Source organism: Pholcus phalangioides, unplaced genomic scaffold, assembly GCF_987345545.1.
Source record: "Pholcus phalangioides strain wild (caught in Gottingen) unplaced genomic scaffold, Ppha-v1.0 ptg000029l_1, whole genome shotgun sequence".
NCBI classification, from domain to species: Eukaryota; Metazoa; Arthropoda; class Arachnida; order Araneae; family Pholcidae; genus Pholcus; species Pholcus phalangioides.
The window spans coordinates 1030624-1051824 of NW_028301619.1; the positions used below are offsets into that span (position 1 = coordinate 1030624).

The 21201-nt window shown below is 32.6% G+C and overlaps 1 protein-coding gene across 1 annotated transcript in view; it reads left to right on the plus strand.

The window, feature by feature from the left end:
- Positions 1 to 19502, plus strand: part of Rab8 (RAS oncogene family member Rab8) — a 96672-nt gene extending 77170 nt beyond the window's left edge. Inside the window, exons 5-7 of the mRNA XM_089252522.1 lie at positions 5336 to 5425; positions 13162 to 13278; positions 15255 to 19502. Of these exons, the coding sequence (XP_089108648.1) occupies positions 5336 to 5425; positions 13162 to 13278; positions 15255 to 15344 (297 nt within the window). The 3' untranslated portion in view covers positions 15345 to 19502. The remainder of the gene's footprint in view (positions 1 to 5335; positions 5426 to 13161; positions 13279 to 15254) is intronic.
- The last annotated feature ends 1699 nt before the right edge of the window (positions 19503 to 21201 follow it).

Consider the following 21201-nt stretch of genomic DNA (forward strand, 5'->3'; position numbering starts at 1 on the left):
ATGGGAGACATACAATGTATTAACCATCATACCAACCATGTAATAGTAAGTTTTTGTAAAGAAGATATTTTTTACAATTGCTCCAGGGAGCAAAAATTGTAGTTTTTATGAATGGTATCATACATACACCATCGTTTTTGTTCTTTATCTTTTGTTTAATAAATGGGCGTTATGAATATGAATGAATGCCGGACCTGGCATTATCCTCAATTTATGGACATGAGTGTATTTCTGATACACTTCAGCAAATGCACAGCATCAACAACATAAAATAATGGCCTATTCTTATCAATAGGGTGACAATGTACTATCTGCTGTTTAGGTGGACTAGTAAACATGGCCATTGCACTTTTATTAATGCTATTGTTATCAGTGATAACTGCAATGACAAAAAAACCAACACCTTCTAAACCTAGGATTATTTTTTTGATATAAAAATGTTAAAATTCAGCATTAAATGATTTGACTGACAATATATGTACATCTTTGAATGCACATAAAATGCTGTTAACCATAAATACATGGGTGCTAGTTGCAGCAGAAGTCCCATCAGTGGTAAACCCAACCATATTTCCTCCCTTGAAATCAAAAAATTGTTTTATGTGTATTTCATCTACCATTAACATAACATATCTCTCGCTGTCTGTTAATGATTTCGACTAGTTTGAGCATACCACAGAAAATTGTTTTTCTGCTCAAACTGTTGGGTCTGCATCCGAGAAACATTCGTTGCAATGTGCTGGGGGAGGTAATATAAGAAATCCACTGTCCCTAACAAACTTATAGGCATGAGGTGTCGCACACACATACATGTATAGAAAAGGGAAGAAAAAACTGACAAATCAATTGAACATGTAATGTGTTTTTGATTATCTTTCAATGCAAACAGTTTCAATTATTCTATAATAAAATGAAACATGTCTGTACTTTCCCCTAAAGTTCTTTTTAACAATACTTCCACCAATTTCAAGTTTGAATCAAATTTAGATACATCCCCTTCATCACACGTCTTGACAAAATTCAACAGAGTTAAGTTCAGTAATGTTAGTGATCATTCATGCATTACATACCTCCTCAATTGGGGAGTTTTCAACAGCAGCGGAAACAATCAGGTTGTTGTCAATGACAACAGATGGTTGTATTCTTGGATTGGGAACATCCACTATATGAAGAAATATGTTGTCTTTGTTTTTTATTGGTGTCCAATATCAACAGTCAATTTTAGAAAATATATCAGCTATATTTTGAACTTTTCTGCTGGTTTCGTAATCTTTTTCATTAAAGCTGTTCTCTAATGCTTTTTTTACATTGGAACTCTCTTTTCTTTCTCATCTCTGGACTTTCTCTGCCGGATGACTATGTTGAAGTTGAAGCAGACATATATGCAGGACAATTTGGATATAGCGATGGAATTGCACCATTCTGCAGTTTAGGGTGCTTAAAAGGCACAGTAATTATTTTCCCAGATTTTTCATCAAATATCTTGCTTCCCTAATTATTTCATTTGACTTGAAATGTTCACATACCTACAAGACGAGGAAAAAACCTCATAGTATTTCATAACATTAGCCAAATTCGTACATATAAGAAAATATTTCATCTTGAGACACAGAGGGATTTTGCTTTGGTTTCGACAATACCAATAAATGTCTATATTTAATGTCATCTTGAGACAATTATAGGGGTTTAAATGTTTTGATTTTATCTGACATGTACAGAATATTATCTTCGATAAGAAAATATTCTTATCAAAAATAAGAATATCACATATATACATATTCTCAAGTTATTTATAATTGTCCTCCCAGAGAATATTCTCAAGTTATTTATAGAGATCATTCATTATAATATATAACTATATTCTTGAGAATATTCTCTTCAATAAGAATATTCTCCTAAAGATTATTCTAGAGAATTTTACATCACTATGTATAACTAATCTTTATTAAGCCAATCATCAGCGGGAAGTTAAACCAATGTAAACTATCGACAATTATGTAAAAATAAAACAATGAGAAAATTGCTGAAATGGACAAAAAATTAAATAATAAGTGATAGCATGCTATTTAAAAACAGCTACCTCATGGTAAACATGTTTGATGGAAAATCAATGTTCAATCTGCTTAATCAATAGAGATAATCATAAAACAGCAATACCAAAAAAAGCAATAATACTAACTTTTATTTTGTATTGAAGTAAAAGAAATATTTTATTCTTTAGACAAATCCAAATTTATGAGCTGCATGATTAAATTTTGACTAGCCTTCCACATTATCATAAAAATAGTATAATAATGCTTTGCCTGCATAACCAATAAAATTTGATTAATATTATAAATAATACAAAAGCGCACTTCCCTTCCCTACTACTGCTGGTAATTTTGAAAACTTTTCTTTTAATATGAGGGGAATCTTAACACGTTGGTCCATTTCTGTAATTGCCTCGACAATTCGGAACGACACACGTGAATGACATCAGAAATAAAAATATACGTATATACTTGTATATGAAAAAAAAAAAATGAATGTTAAAAACTGGGCAATCCAAGTGAAATTATAAAAATACGTGCGAGAGAGACAAACAAAAAAAACATGTTCAATAGTGCTCGGCTACATAGGGAAAGAACAAGATATAGCATTACTGTTGCTGATGTCACAGATCACTTGATTGCGTGTGCAGAGGCCTGTATAATTTAGGAGGCCACAACTTGATGCTTGGTGAGCTGGGGCAAGCATGCATTTTGGCACCCCCTTCTAATGTTAAACAGATTAAAGTGGGGAATTTGTGCCCTCTCTGGTCCAGGGCATCAGTCCCGCCTGCTCCCCCCAGTTGTGGCTCTGAGTAGGGCAAATAGCAAATGTCTAATATTGGACTTTGAAAAATCTGAATAGTATAATTAATGTATATGTGAAATATATCTAGAAGAGCCTATAGTTGGTTCCATGGCCCCACATCATGCAGCAGGACTTTTAGGCTAAGATATTTGGCAAACTCAGGCCAGATTATCATTGCCCGCCCCTCTATAGTGAATTTAAAGTGTGAAAAAACAAAAAAGAATTGTCTTGGAGCCTCCCCCCTCTTCTTGTGGGGATGATGGTTGGTCTCCACATCTGGTAAAGCTGACCTTAGATCCATGAAATCAACAATGATTGATTTCAGGGCCAATCAACAGAATTTCAATGAGCAAAAACAAATTTTGAGTTCTCCACATTTTTACAATGTTTATCTGTCTTAGGTAGTACCACCAAAGCGCGGAAAGCTAATAGAGAAAGCTAATTAGAGAAATGATGGAAAAGCGATGCAAATGGCAATCTTCAGGGTATGGATATGGTGCGCGTTTTCCAATTCCGACAATCAGCGCCGATCGAAGTGTGAAAATGTGTGACGAAAAATCTGCTTGCTGTGTGCATACACACCCTCTACCGTGTTCTCCTACATGTGTGAATGGTGCACTGACTGTTGAAATCGGAAAATCTGCCTATACTATGTTCGTACCCTCACATGATGGTTTTGGCTCCTGTAAGCAAAATTCCCTTTAATTTTTTTATTTCACCTGTGCAGATCTTTCTTGTCTGTGCACGGTAATGCAATCTGTAAAGAAATTGGCTCATTCTATTTAGATGCTGTTTTCTTCTGTTGCTGCCTGGCGATAAGCATTGATTTCGACTAAACTGCAGAATCCGATAGCTAGCACACCGAACCAATGGAACAAACTGCTCACCTCAATATCACTCACACCTTACTCCGTTCAATGTTGTTGTAGGCTCTTCTGTTCTGTTTTGAACTCACTATTAGATATTTTATATTAGATATTTTTTGATTGCTTTGCTTTTTTGATTGCTGTTGTAAGGGTCAACCACCTCAATGAGCAATTAGTCTATTGTGACCAGTGTTCATCAATATGCATCTTGATTCATGATTCAACTTTACTCCTCAAAATTAATCCTCCTAGCTTTTGAGTAATTTTTTTTAATAGTTATTTCTCACTGATGAAAAAATACCCCTTTGAAGAGGAGTGAAATTACTCTTCAAAATTATTTTTCGAATAACACTGATTGTGATTCTTGTGGAATTTTCATTTGTATAAGAAAATCTTCTATATCCCTTCTCAGCATTACGAAACAAAATGGCTAAGAAGGGGTAGGAACCAACTATCAGTAAAAATTTATAACCGATGTCAGGGAAGCTCCTACTAAGTTTTCAAATGCTGTCTAACAAAAATATGAAAAAGTCTCCATTTATGCCTAACTTCTGCTTTGTTTTAGAAACTATAACCAAACGAGATGACAAATATTTTTGAAATCTTTACTATCTAATGATTGATGTTGTCAAAGGAAGGAATAGATAATCAAAAAATGAGCACAAGATCTCACTGACTTGGAATCTCAGTGAATACTATCCTGATGTTTTTACATAAGTTGTGCAATCAAACAGAATGATAGCATGCGTCAATCGATCATCATTGCGTCAACTTCCGATGTTTCGTGAAAAAATGTTTCATTCTGCGAGTAAAGGAGCTAATGTGACAAATTATGAATGTTAATTTTGCCAAATATCGAGTGCTAAATTGCCAAACATTGTGTGAAGTCTCCCGAAATTTGCTCCCATTTTGCAACAGTTTTTTTTTCTGAGTATAATTAATAAGAAGCCAGCAGGAATCGTGCCCATGAAAATTGAAAAAATTAATTTCAAAGAATTTTTCATGTATTTGTTGATCCACTTTCAGAGGTGAAACGAGTTGCTACAAATATATAAATAATTTTATAACGAAAATTTTTTTTAACTTTGGTTTTTCTACTTTGAATAATTGAGGGGGAAATTACTTTATGAATGTCTTGTAGAATTTTTATCATTTATTTGATGATGCTATGAATTATATTTTTGAGCAAAACTTGAAGGTTTTAAAACATCTGGTGACAACAGAAAAGTATGGATTATCTGTATATGGATTTTTTTATGAATTTTATAATACTGGGTGACAAATCAAAAGTTGTAATTTCTGAACTGCTCTATTTATTTTCATTTATCTATTATTATTTTATATATATATATATATATATATATAATTTTTTCTTGAGAAGAGGGAAAATTTGTGTGGTAGATTCAAAATAAATTTGCATGTGTGCTTTTTTTTTACTATAAAACTTGTAAGTTATGAAGTTTGTCATGACTCCTTAAAAACTTAATTTTTATGTTGGAAATTTTGTATCAACCCTGTCAAAGCCAGTCTACTGTGATTGTTTTTATGTGTTAGTGACTGAACTTTAATTACTTATCAAAGTTATCAAAAATTTTCTGTTTGTGATATTGTTTTATTTCATATTATAATTGCAGCATGCGTCAACAGATGTTGAAAAAATGATTTTAGGAAACAAATGTGATGTCAATGAAAGAAGGCAGGTTTCAAAGGAACGTGGAGAACAAGTAAATGCTTAAACTCATTTTCTTTTTCATGTTCATTTCCAATTGTCATATTTTCCTGGATTACATAAATGCATTTTCCAGCTTAAGGCAGTTGCAGAAGTGTAAGCTTGTGAAATGATACCTCAAATGAATGTTCAGTGTCATATTATTTATTTTTTAAAATGCATAAAAATAAATTCTTCAAACGGTTTCAGTTCTATTTAGAAGTCACCAATGAATAAAGCAAATATATAAAAAATACAAACACACCTAATGCTAAAATGCATTAGGTGTGTTTGTATTTTGTTGTCTTCAGAGGAATAAATATTTAACCATTAATCACACTGACCAAGGATCCCACTTGGGTTGGATAACACATCTTAACCTTCTGTTTGCTTAGCAGAAAAATGTATGCCTGTTCACTTCAAAAACGTTGTGGTGGGAACGAAAATGAGAGCTTGGGTGTAAGGCCAGTGCAGCTTCCTGATTGGATGCCTGCAAAATGGCACTACCAGATTAGTCTATTTGAATTTTCTTAGAATTCCCTCTTGTAATGAATTCAAGTCATGGCTGTCAAGTCATGGATTGCGACAGTTTCTCACAACTGGGATCAGAATTAAGTAAGCATCACGAGCAAACACAACAAGAGCCAAGAATTCAGGAACATTGATGACGGAGGACCAGACTCCCCCCAGATAGAATCGAAGTATGACCGATGAAGCAAGTTATTGAGATGAAACTACATGATGGAGTAAAGTTGAAAAGGAATCCGAAAAGGTGGTCTCACTATCGCCTTATGTAGGGTTGGCTGTTGTTGAGGCAACCAATCGGATCCGATTTCTCCCCATTTTCATAATGTCTATTATTCTGGAGCCGTCAGGTGGCGGAAGCAGTGCCGATAACATACCTTTTTATCGCAAACAATGACGAGGCAGCACCACATCCGATGGCTTGACATGACTTTTTAGATGGAACTATTACTTTTAAAAATATAAATATTAATTAATTAGCACTTATTTGAATGGGGTGGTCCCTGTCCACCTGCCGCATGTTTGCACCGTTACACGACCGGTGGTGTTGATTTACTCTTCCACGTTTCAGTCCATTTCATAATATCAATTGATGAAAACTCTATAGGAAGCTGGACCTCAAATTTGTGTGATTTCATTTGAAATTATCGGGAATAAAAAAATTCCTTTTTTTTTTTTTCATACTTATTTTTTTGTATTATCTAGATCAGTGGTGCGCAAACTGTGGGTCTCGTCAATCAACTAATGGGTTGCGAGAGGTTCTCCAAAATAAAAACTTCCAAATAAGAAATTTGTTTTTATTTAAAAATATGCTAGAACTAAAGAATGCTTTTATTCAGCTGAGCTAATTACCATGTATCATACATGATTTTATCAAATTCTAATTGTACAATAATCAATATATCTGCTCTGTCATGCCAGAATCGCGAATGTGCAATGTTCTTGCAAAAAAGTACATGGGAGAATCACCCGATTTCAAAATTGTATATTTCTTAAAAATTAAAAACACTGAATATAGAACAATAAGTAATATGTGAATATACGGGGTAAAATGTGTGCACATTTCATGAAATTTTTTTATGGTCGTTTTCAAGTGTAGAATCATTTCAAAATCGGATGATTCTTTCTTAATCACCCTGTATATGAAAATCAAGGAACATGCACCTCGCTACACTTCCATCTTGCATAAGGGGCACCAAATACATCAAAAAACAAAGTAAATATTTATATGATATTTAAGAAAACTGAATATCTTTGGAAGTAAATATTGCCTAGGTAAAATTAGAACAAGAGTTCCAAAACAGACTTTTGGGACATGTTTACTGGCAAAAAATAGACGTAATGTCCTAGTTGGGTCGCGAGACATGGCCAGCCTCTGTATGGGTCGCCAATAAATTTTTTGGTCAAAAGGGCATTGTGCTTCAAAAAGTTTGTGCATCGCTGATCCTGATCACCATTAATTAGTTCAGATGAACAACATTGTATTTTATGACATTATTGATTACTGACATGTGACTCACCCAAATTATTGTTTCTTATTCATTTGGGAAAACTGTTTAAATGAATCTTTCAATGAATTGGCTCTTTTTTCAAAAGTAAATAGGATTTTTATTTATATACCCGGATTTGGTACTGATACATTAATAGCAGTTATGATAGATTTTTAGTTCTTGATTATTTTTAATAGAGCATGTATATTTTTTATACTTGGCCAATCAGAACATGATAAATTTTTTATACTTGGCCAATCAGAACAAAGTTTTTGCACCTCAAAATTCAACCTAGTACAGTAGACGCTCAATTTCACCAACCCGTACCGACGTGAAAACTAGTTTATAAATGGGAAAGACGTTTGAAGAAATAGTATATTGCTTGAGGCCAGAAGATTAGAGAAATAAACTGTTGACTGTATTTACTTGCGTTTGTTATAGGTGTGTTCAATAGATTTTTTTATAGAAGTTTTTATCAATTTGGAATCAGTTGTCATATTTATTCGCGAAGTTTTCATTATTAAATTTGTGCTTTGTGTTAGGAAAATGCTTAATTTGGTCATACGTCTTAGTTTTAAAGAACACAAATGGAGAGTGAAAGATTATATATTTGCATTTTTATCATTTGAGTGATAAAATACTGCTTTAATTTATGTGTGCCACAAGAAATCGTGATCTTGTTTTGTTTTTTTTGGACCGAAAATATTGTAAAATATATACTAGCTTACCCGTCGTGCATTGTTGTGATCTCAGAAGAAAGGAAATTCAAGGAAATGAAGGAAAGGGGGAAAAAATTCAAAAAAAAATTTATGCCAGAAACCTTCGCGGGAGTGTACTCAACAACTCCAAAGTTTCATGGTGATCGGATGAATGGTGTAGTAATGCATAAAGGACAAACAGACTTACATACATTCGTTTTTATATACATAGATATGAGAAGCATTATCAATAACAATTTTTTAAGACTATAGTAAAAATGAAGTAGCCTTTATTTTTAATTTCAAAAAGTCTTTCATGTAACTTAGACTTATTTTTGCTTTCACAGTATTTTATTCAACTCTAATGTGCCTTTAAGTTATCATGCATTTCTATTCTATGTAAGAAAACAAATACACAGTTAATCGTGCTTAGTAATTTTTGAAACCATCTCTGGATAAATAATCACTATTGTGATCAAATAAATAATATTTGATCACAATAGAAATAGATTGTTTTTATAGAAATTGAAATAAATGGGTCTGCAGATATACAAGCAGATTTTTTTCTCTATTTGAGTAAATTTACATCCATGTTTATGTCAAGGTAAGATTGCAATTTTTGTCAACCCATATTACATTTACCACATTATAATGTAGTTTTATATGTAAAAAGGCTTTTTCTTATGTTATAATATAAGCATATGGTCATCTAGAACTTTCCTGTTATAGCATTGTTGAAGCTTCTCTAAACTTCTAGCAGCCAATCAAATAATTAATATTTAATGGTGCCACACATCTGGTTAATGCAACAATTGTTGCTATAATATCTTCTAACGCTGAATACATGCGCATCCATCATTGTGATGGAAGTTGAACAAAAACTGATAACAAAAAACTTGACCTGTTGTCTATCAACATGTCAATGTCTGTGAGTCCATTGCAATGAAGTGTTGGTCCATGGCAATATGTTGAAAAAGAATAGATGCAGATACTTTTCTGTGAAAAGGTCCAAATCCATTATAGAAGCATGCAGTGCCACATCTGTTTTGATCTATTATTGTACCAACACTTGCGATGAAGCTGAATGTTGTCTGTCAGTGCCATTCGAAGTAGGTCATTTTTATGATCTTGTCTTACTTTTTTCCACTGCCAGATTTCCACTGCTTCAAAACATGGAATCACTGTCATGGTGTTATGTTCTGTATGAGTAGCAGTGTTACAATACAAAGGCTTTTCATCCAAACCAGTCATTCTTCTATGCTCTGTGTTTTGTTGAAAATTTTATTTAAGTTTTGTAGCTTTCCCTGAAAAGAATTTTACAGCTCACTATTTATGATACACTATTTATATGATATATAAACAGTCACACATTTATTCATTGTTCTTAACAAAACAAATTTAGCAGGCGCTGATGGGCTCAGGCATATGTTATTACAAACAATTCCAATTGTTTGCACTTTGTCTTTATCAGCCATATGTCCTTTAAGTTACAAGTTATTGATTCTTAACAGTGTTCAAATTTTAAAAACAGGAATGTGCACACATACATTCCCTCACATGCAGAGGAAATTACTTGTAAAATACAATATGTACTATTTATTTTTTTATTTTAGTAATTCAGGATTTTCATTCGATTGAAATCAACCCTTTACTCAGTCGGACTATACTGCTGTGAGATCTAAATATCAAGATAGCCATGCATAATGTGTAGTACTGGGAAATGAAGTGTACCAATAACTCTGAGCACATAATCCCTTTATAAGCTATTGCTGGAAGTTGCACGGTATCTGGTATGCTCAGAGATAATTTGATTCTTGTTATCTGTGGATTTCGACATGATTGGTCAAAGTTTGTGGGGGAAAAAAACACTAATAAAGAGATGCATGGTTTTTTTTGCAGTGTAATTTTTTTTTTTCTTTCAGAAAGAAATAAGTAATTCCGGAAATATATGAAAACATTCAAAATGACACAAAAAAATGTCTGGTAACCCTGCCATACTCTTAGGCTGTGATCACAATATCTTTTGTAGAACTTGAAAATGCAGCCAATAAGCATATCAGTTATATTTGAGCAAATATAAGCAATAGGCTTATTGGTTGTTTTTTTCAAGTTTTATAAACAATTTTTTCTGAAACTTATTGTGTAATCCTGGCCTTAATGAAGATAAAAATGCTTGATTTAGAGTGGTACACCTTGATCCATAGGTTGAATAACACAATTCACATCAAGTGGTACCTAATCTCAATGCACCCCAACCAAACATTGCCAAAATGGGCATTAAATTATGGGGGGGGGGGAAAAAACACTAAAATCTACAAATTGGTATTTTGAATTTTTCCCATGCTGGCAATTCATATTTGAAGTAGCCCACTCATCATCCAAGCAATTTTGTTGGATTCATTCAACCTTTTACGAATTTAGATCATAGGGTTTTGGCAGTTTCCAATCATCAATATGGTAATACTTTTATAACTGAGTTGCCAGACAGTAAATCCAATGCAAGAAGCAGATTAAATTCTGGCACATGTTTTGCCATACACAGGATGCAGTTTCAAAGGAAGAAGTGCTCATTTTTTAATTGAAAGTAAATCATTAAACCTGGTGTTATTTTAAGAACTGTTAGTATATATCCTTAAACATTGCTCACCAAATAAGAATGTGCAAGCCAGAATGTTGGGGCAAAAAATGCATTGTGTGCGATATTAAATCAGTTTTTAATTAATTTTTTGTCTGAAGATTCACTGTGCAACTTCTTCGTCAAGAGAAGAAAGTCTGACTGCTTGTAGAATTTTTCCTGTCTACATTTGCTGGTAGACTCTTGATAATCCGGCCCGGCCAGTAATCCAGTATTTTTAGGCAGGATTTCTTCGAGTATAGAAGAGGAAAACATGTCACTTGTGCTTGTCTTTGCTAGAAGTTTTTACTTAAAATACTGACTTTTTCAATTAAGTTAAAGTAATCCAGCAATTTTGGCAATCTAGCACATGCTGGTCTGATATGTGCCACATTAGCAAGAGACTACTGTATATTGATATTCAGGAAATATTCTAAGCAAAAGGTCGCCATGGTCACTAGAATTTTATATATGTGATTGCTAAATTGGAGTATAAGGATGGCACCAAGTTTTCTGATTTTGTAATGATGTGTCTTCCAACATGGAAAAGAGTCATTTAGTCCCAAAAAGTTAAGAAAAACAGTCCCAGATAATGTTTTGCTTTTTGAGGGAAAAACTCCTTAGTTCCTAAGAAATTTGACTGGCACCTAAATTTTTTTTACATTTGTAAAGCCCTGTTCATATGTTATTTTTTGTGTTAATGGATTTCTTTGTAAGCTTGATAATAATTTTCTTCTAAAACCATTATAACAAATAACAATGAGGTATTTTTTTTAATTATTTCATAATTATGTTTCAGCAACAGTGCCTGTGACAGGTAAGAGTAAAATATTTAGCAATGGTAATAATTACACCTAGTTAAACTGGTAAATTGAACTTTTTGATTGAATGTGTTAGTGAGTCACTGATATTTGATTTTTAATATGGTATCAGAGAATGATAGGAAAACATTTACTCTAATTTCCTTTTGGGGGTGGGGGGGCAGTTTTATTCAAAAAAGGACCCAGGTGAGTTAGAATAGTGATTTCAGTGGATGTCTAAATTGTTTTCTTGTAGCTATATGAATCATCAAGACATCTCCTTGAAGAGAAATGGGCAGAGAATGAAATTTTGGTATCGACATCACACTGTATTGTTACATTATGCTGAATGTAGGGGTGTTCTTTCAGCCTTGCATGAATTTTCAACTGTTCTCCCATCCTGAATCTCTTCTCCACGATCTATATAGTATGTATTTGAGAATCAGTTCACTATAGAACAGGCATCACAAGTGTGCCTGTCCTGTGTGTGTACGTGTCATGGGCTAAATGATAACCACTCTAATGGTGTGACAAAACTTGCCTACATCATTCAGTTTTCCATCTGGGGGGCTTTGTACTAAAAATAAAGATGTATTTGCATCAAAGTTCATACACTAATCACAGTTGATGCACTAACCTATTTCAACACATCTCTAAGGAACATTAGAAAATCCTGGTTTCAACCCATAACATCCTGCACAGTAGACTCCCAATTATCTGACCAGGCGTGTTGGATAATCGAAATAGTTGGATAACCAAGAGGGCATATTATTAGTTTCATTTTTCTTTGTGTACTAACAATAAAGTATAAACACCTTAAATGAAATAAATTCAAACCTGGCTGATATTGAATCTCGACATATAAGAAAATTTATGGTCCTATCTTCATAGAATATTTTTTTATTAGATGTAGCAACTTGATTTTCGGGTCCCTTGAGTTTTTTTTTATAATGAGTGTTTAATTTAAATAACTAAACTATTATGTGTAAGTGAAAATAAATAAATACAAATTTAATGGCCCCCAACTGCAAATTATCCACTGGGGGGAATTCATATTTAAAGAGCACACAGACATACCAAATTTTGTCAATTGTCTTTTAATTTAGTGTCAGATAATCACAAATCTTTTGTATTTGACAAATTCTATGCCAGTCCCTTCAACTTTCGCTGAAGGTTCATCTGCATACAGGTAATTTCAATCCCTTTCATACAAATAAAAAAACTGCAGAAAACAATTTGTGTTACAAAGAACAGAAAATATAATGAACTGCAGAAACGCGTGCACATGCGCAAATCATTGGAAATCTTACATATCATGAAAACTTCAAAAGTGTAAATGCCTCATTCCATAATTGCATTCACACAAATTATGGTTTATATACTGGTTTATTGCAAATGTGTGATATTAGAACAATATATTAATTTTTTGCTGATGGTTTACTTTCAGCTGAATATGTTTACAAATGAATGTGATTCAATGAGAAAATTTTAATTTCCAATAGAAATACCAATATTTTTTATGGAAACTTTTTGAGTAAAAATATATAAAATATTTTCTATTAAATCTTTTGACATTTTTAGAAGTTTTTTGCAGTTCACATATATTTAATTTTTCATTTTCTCAGTTGGCAGTTGAATATGGAATACGTTTTATGGAAACAAGTGCAAAAAACAGTATAAATGTACAGGAAGCATTTTTATCTCTGGCCAGAGACATTAAAACAAAAATGGAAAAGAAGATGGTATGTAATTTTGTTCCCTCTTCTTTGCTGTCAAAATGAGGTCTTGTGATTTGTGCCAAAAAGTGTATTTATGCAAAATAAACTGATTGAAAATTGCTACATTAGGCTTGCTATGCAATGACAATTGCTATTAACTAAATCAGGGATCTGTCCAACCAAAATTTGGGTCTGGAAAACTCTTCACAAAATTCCAGGTCTGGGAAATAGGTTTACTTCACAAAATTCTGTGTGTAAAGGATTGCATTTCACAAACTTTCAGAAACTGAAATGAGCCTTTCATAATTTTTTTCTTTTCCTATTTGTCTGCAAGAAAAATTAATGAATTACTAAATCATTGATAAATGCCCACACATGGAGATTTGTTTACAGTGTTAGAATGAAATGCTGATCAGTTACAATCCTAGCTGTAACTTCTGTCTGGCCAGTGTATCTAAAAAAATATGCAACTTGTGCCACTGGAAATATGGCGTTGAGAACACTCCAGGACTTCCCATTTTGTAAACTGCTGTTGTAGGTCTTGTAAAACGTGTGGAAACTACTGCTTGGAATAGAATTGCTCATGATGTGTGCTGAACCGCTATTCCAAACAGGTTTCTATTTAGTTTTGTTCTCCATATCAAACATGTTTGAATAAATGGTTAGGCACGTGCACCACCCCTTGGCAAAACACGTGTTTGTCTGAGCATGAAGTTGCACATATGCACAGTTTGCCGTCAGAAACCCCTCTCCTCCTCACGATACTAAGTAACTATTATAAACCAGTTTTAGTTTGGTCATTCTCCAAGGTCAGTGTGGACTCAGATTATCTTTAAACTGTGCACAGCCATTAGGTGTCAGTACATCAAAGAAATTGGCTTTGCACAGTGTTCATGAAGGAGTTATTCTTCAAAACCGGTTTTGTCTGGATCAGTATAATTATTGTAAACTCTCATCTTCAATTGAATCAAATATTTCAGACTTTTTATAAATTAGGTGTTCTTTTTGAACAAGTCATTTTTTACTCAGAAGTCCAACTATTTATTCAGTGTGTTGTGTTTATTATAACAAAATCTGTACAAATAAATGGCAGAAAACTTCATTGCCAATGATATAAATACTGTCCATTAAAAAAGTGATAATATTAATGTCGCTTAATTTTGTTATTGTGAATGGACTCGTGCTAACCGGCTGAATTCATGATAAATTTGTTAATCTCTAACAAAAAACAAGAAATATATTCTCACAAAAACAAAACCCAGTGGAGAAAAACTGGATTGAGCCCCTGAAAATAGTGCATTGCTGCATGACTCGAATAAGGTGCTTATGGGAATTTCTAACAAATCAGTTCCTGGAAAGTGTCATGGTTGTATAAGTGTAGCCCTAACATATTTCATGATATCAGTGTTATGCGTGTTTCGTGTGCAAGAAGCGCTGCTGTCATTCATGTTGGAAGTGAAAATGGCAAATGCTTCAATTTTTAAGTTTTGTAAGTATCGTACTGAAGGGTCTGCCTGCTGTATGTAAAAAGACATTTTAATAGTAGACCAGACCACAAATGAATTGAAACACCATGGCATGGTTTTTGTAAATGTAAGACTTGCAAAAACTTTTTTTTTTAATTCTAAGCGCAATAAACTATAGTAGGTTAACAATATATTTTTATTACCTGCATGTATACTCAAGGCCAATGTTTATTAAACAAAAATGTTTATCAATATATTAATTTTTGACATGGTCAAATACATTTAAAATAAACCTCATGACAGTGCTGCATTTTGGAATATAGTCGATCAGCGAGGAGGAACTAATTTAAACTCAAAGTTGATGCCTAAGATTAAATAACCAAAATTGAATTATACACTGAATTCCAGGTTACACAAAAATTTCCATGTTCAGGTGGCAAAGCTCTGGATTTTATGTTTGAAAGTTTAAAACTTAATTTTATTTTCTCATTTATACAGAGTACTTTTCTGAATACGATTTTTCTCCTCTTATAGGAAGCTAATCAACCTCCAAAGACCTGCGGACATCAGCTAAAAAATATTGAACCTGTCAGAAAGTCTAGGTGGTTTTGTACAATACTTTGACAAGTTTTTTCATAAGTTTTGTCAGAAATATGTTTAAAATGAAGGCTTTGTATATATATATATTGACTGTATGAAAGCAAGCAAACTATTATTCAGTGACTTGTATATTGATTAAGATATTTTTGTAATTTGTACATAAGCATTTCAAATTGTCAATAGATAGCGCAAATCTGAAATGTATACTGCAATGCAGTTTCACATTTTGCTGCACCATCTTATTTGTTTGGATATAAAAAAAATTGAGTAAGTGAAAAAGCAGAGGTTACTGCTATATTACATTTGTATAATTGTCTTGCTACCAAATGACTTTATATTGAAACCTGTGACTTTCTCAATTTTTCTCCTGCACCTTAAGCAGTCATGTCCATTTTTGGTGCAGATTTTACAAAAACTATTTGCATTGAAATATTTTGTTTAATTTCTGACCAGTGGAAAAAAACGTAATGATTTATGTTTCAAGACATGTAAAATACTGATTTGGCTACCTTAAAGTGCTAAAAAAATCTCAGTTGTGCTTCTAACTCATTTGTCAGTCGTATCAGGTTTAGTAAATAGTGTAATTTTTTTGTGTACTCTTGTCAGTATTTTATTTTAAACATGCTCGTTTGGAAAGACATTTTATATATACATTTATTAGCAAATTCTCTCGATGCAATTGTATAATTAATGATTCTTTTCGGTGTTATTTGAACCTCAATGAAGCCCCATTGGCCACCAATGGTATGCACTACCTAGTCACAAATTCTATTTTAAAACTTATTTGAAATCGGGTGTTTTTACAATCATAATGCTAGAAGAAAAATGGGGAAAAGTCTATTTTATTACTTTTTGCTTATTTTGCAAACTTGTTTAACAATCTTTCATCGTTGAAAAAAAAATAGTTACTTTAAATTCTCATTTTCTATGTTTTATTCTAAAATATTTGTTCATATTTGAATACTAATACTTTGTAAATAATATTTTGTGTTTGTGTAGTTATTGAATTCGGTTGTTTTTTTATTTCATGATATCCCCTGGTAATGTGAGATATATTGGGGGGAAAAAATTACAGTATCAGTTTCCTCATCACTGCAGTGTTGTCTTAAAGTGAGAGTTCCAAAATTTTATATTGCACGTAAACTAATGATTCAAGACTGTGATGCTTCTCCTTAATTAAAATAATTTTTTAGTTCAACTCCATGGGAACGTACTAATTTAAGTAATTTAATTGTGACAAAAACAAATTTATAAACTTATAAGCTGGACAAGCACATCAAAAAGCACTACAATAACGTTATAAAAGTATATTGAGGCTAAAAGTTCAAATTGTAGGAAACTCATTTTAGTGATAGTAACACTTTCCCAAAATTTACTTTTATTGAAAGTAATAACTCCTATAAAATCTTTGCTTATAAAAATGTTTTTTTTTAATATGCCATTGAAATTTTGCAGTTTCAAGAAAAATAATGTCAATTTCTTTCGAAATCATTTTGTGTAAATAAATTTTCAGTACTTGTGAAACATGAAAATGAACCCATCATGGAAAAGAAATTGTTTTGATAGGTTGTCTGATTTTAGATTTTTTATTGAATAGTTTCAATTCGACATTATATTTGTCACTTGCAAACTATGTTTTAAAAATTTTTTATTAGGTGTATTTTGTTTTCGTTTGAAAAAAACAGCACTTGCAATACAATTGTTTTAATTATGAATAATTTAAAGGGGAAAATGTATCTCTAAATTGATGATATTCTCCAACACAACTGATTCCTGACTTATGAATTAGGTCTGTTTTGAACATTGTAGGTTTATATCGTTTCAAGCAAAAGGTTGCTAATATGGGATTTGAAATAGAGTAGTCCCATTTAAAAATGTAATCTATAGTCTAAGTTAAAGAAAAATAATGTTGAGGGAGAAGGTTACAGAAGATGCAGATTTTTTTTGTAGGATAATGTTTATTTTAATTTTTTAACTATCGAATTGTGACAGAGCATAACATGTGTTTGTGTATTTTTCATTTGTAAGTCGAGGAGTGGAGTGGTAGTTGACTGTTGGGAATTTTTCTTTACAATAATTCAAATTCATATTGATAGCATACGTAATAGTTTTATTAATACAGTTGGGCCTATTAGTAACGAAGTAAAAAAACTCTGAAACTATTCATTATATGCATAACAGCTTGATAAGCAATATGAATATCCCGGGAAAGAGAACTTTGTTGTGTATATGTGAAATTTTGTAATATCTGTGTTTGTTATAAGCGAGCCTGACTGTAAAAAAACTTTTTTCAATTCAAGTATGAACATAAATCTACAAAACATGGATTTTTTATAAGTAATACATAAATAAGGAACCTCAACACATGATAGAAGTGATTTCTGTAATGGTTGGTTGGATCATGGCTTTCTTTTTACCCAAAATATATCTATAAATATACATGTACAAAATGTATAAGGTTCTGCAAGATCCAAAACGTGTTTTTATGGACAGTTTGGCAATGCCACGTTTAGCGTGCATTTGTAAATTCAACACATGTGCAGCATCTACCAACATTCCTTGCAGGCAGATGTAATTTTGAATCACAGTGGCAGTGTGTGTGTTTTATGAAAGCGAAGATTGAGCGGCTTTCCACGTGTAACTTCACTCGACCAAAACATGTGACTAACAAAAATGCATTGTCACATTTGTGAAATGCATGATTCAAATACCATAATGACAGGTTTAAAATGGCTGTTTAATATAAGAAAGTCTGTAAAGCAAGCTCGAATAACAACTCAAGCTGGTTGCCTGTAATCGCTGATCTTGTGAGTGCATAAGTCGTCTTGATTCGCACGTTCTCCTGATCTTCCTCAACAGTTTCGCCCATATGTGATACGGACAACAAGTTTTGTGCACAGTCTAATTTGCCATATCACAAATAAGAATTTCCGTTTCAATGTTCACATTTATTTTACCTTGTTTTTTGATTAATAGATGGTGTTACTAATCCATAGGAAAACTTTCTTGGATTTTTTTTAAACTTTATAATGAAATTAACTAGACCACTTAGTTCTATTAATTTCAAAAGAAATCCTGAGAAAATGTATTAAAAACCACTTATTTGGCAAATAAAAATATATAAACTCTTCTGAAGGAAATTATCTCTAGTGTTGGTTTCTTTTGCACATAGCTATGTGTGTCAAAAAGCCAACATTGACATAACTTTTTTTTTATTTAATATTTTCTTTCACAAATTTACTTTTTTTTGCGGAAAAGTACTGAATTTTTTCATATCATATGCAGGGGGTAAAATGATTAAATGGGAAAAAAACTGAATAAGTTAATAAAATATCAGGTGTGTAATGGTTTTTTTTAAATTAATACATGAGGTGCACAAAAAAAGAAAAGTCTGTATCACACACAGAAGTTAGGCAACTCGACCTTCTGGGATATTCACACACTGCTGACATGATTCAAAATGCAATCTGTGTATGTTGTGTAGATCTTGCGTGAGTGCAAAATTAAAAAAGTTTCATAAAGATATTCCAGATTATCATTATTTAAAAAGCCTCTGTATATTATAGAAAACTTACTGCAACTTATTGTAACACATTGTAATAACCAGTATGGGACCTTTGATCTTCTTGGTTATTTATACTGTAAAAAAGATAAATAAAAACAGGTTGATAAAATTAAAAAAAATACCCTTAAAAAAATTAACTTAATCTAAATCTCAGAATTTTTCAAGTTACCTGGTACATGAAAATGATTCGAAGCATTGTGATAATGCTTGAAAATACAATATGTCACTACTTTTTCTTTGCCTTACCATTAAGATTGGCCACTTTTGTAAAGAATAAACAATTTTTGAATAAATTATTCTTTGAAATGACCCCATGGAAGTTGAGTTAATAGATTTGTTTTAAATATATATTTTCCGAAATGATTTTGAGAAATATCTTTTCCAACTTAATAACTTATTGGTATGTTCATACTGTTTATAAGACAGATCTGAGATTTGCTTGTGATACTCATAGATTTATTTTAATTTATTTACATTGCAATTTGACCACAGAAATACGTGAATTTTTTGCTTGATGTGTGGAATTTGCCAAGTGCAACTACTCTCAAAATTATTGCACTTGAACCTGTACGTTTTATATAATTGAACAGAAATAAAATTGTCTGGCTTAACAGAAAGCACATTGTTCAGCATTTTCTGGATTTTGTTTTGTTGATTTTATTTTCTGACTGTTTTGGAAAAGTAAATTATAAAAAAAAATTCTAATTTTTTTTTAGCTAAGAAAATTTATTTTTTCTAATATTTGCATTTTCTGAAGCTTATTTAATGTCATTTGATCACATTGCTTCCTACATCTTTGAGAGGGGTTTCTTTGCCAGGTTTTTTGAGTTCATTGACGAAATCTTGAAGGATCTGTCACCCTTTTTCGCTCACGTGCTGTAAAGATGTATGTACGTGAACTGTGCTACACCTGTAGCACAGTTGAGACTTCATAAGGCATATACATGTATGCCTAGGGCACTTAAGGGGTTAATTAATTAAAATGATACAAGGTAGTCATTATTGTGACCAACTCCATGTGTGTCTGTGATGGAATATATACCACATCGCACGTGCTATCACAGTATTTCAAGACATTTCTATTGGTTTAAAATCACTCTGGCTTTCGCTAACTCTCATCTGATGTATGAAATTTCGATCTTTAAAGAAGAAAAAAAACTTCCTATGATTATTAATAGTTGTTTCTCACACTAACGAGGTGTGCCTATTACACAAAAATTCACAATGTCAATCGCCCACAAAGAAAGACAGCAAACAGCCTATTTTTTCATATTTAATATGCTTTCAGATATACTGCAAGATAAAAATATGTATAATAAAAGGCAAAAGTTATGAGCTGGATGACTGGGAATGATGTTAGCAGTCTGAAAATGTATTAGTTATTTTCACAGCTTGAACACTGTTTTTACTAAATTTTGATGAGATGATTGACCTGTCGATGAAGAAGCAATCTCCACGAACAACAACAGTTTAGAGAATGAATGGGTGGTCATGGATGAGGTAGGGGGATAGTGATATCATTTTTGGGGTTTCGAGTACTGTTGTCTTCCTGGGGGAAAGATTAGCAACATTCAAGACGTTTTTCATCATTGAAAATTGCCCTTTGTGGGTAGGAGCAAATATTAGTGAGTCTCTGTCAGAGTACTGGGACTTACTATTATCCATTTGAGTGGGGGGGATTCAGAAGTGGCAATGATTCCAGTACTGCCAGGGGGTATAGGAGTAGGATCCACCAATTTAATTTAGGCCTGAAGGACATTTGCTCCTCACTTGCAGTCACGTTCTTGGAGCTTCCCTCATTTACCGATAGGTGGCTTCGTTCAGATGAGATTCATCTGAATAGGAGGGGGGGTCTGAGAAGTTTATGAGAGGCTTAGACCAGGTTTTTTACTCCCACACCACGTAGTCGTGAATGTGGGTTAGTTAATAATAACAGTATTGACGGGGAAATACCCACCTCTGACTAGGATGGCTTCTCGATTGACACTAAATCACAGGGCAAATTAAAATGTGTGCTAATGATTGCCAGGAGCTTGGAAAAATTAGGATTTTTTAGAAATTATGACAGCTGTGGAGGGCCTGGATCTTATAGCCATTACAGAATCTTGGGCAAACGATAGGGACGAATCTTTCTTACATATCTCAGGATACGATAGTTTTGTAAGAAATAGATCGGATAGAAAAGGGGGTGGAGTCTTGAAGGCTAGAGAGTAATGTGTAGAGAAGTGATATTGAAACTATATGGGTTGAAGTTGAAAAGAAAAGGCGTCAAACTCTTGTTGTAGGGATTTGTTACAATCCACTGAATAGGATCCA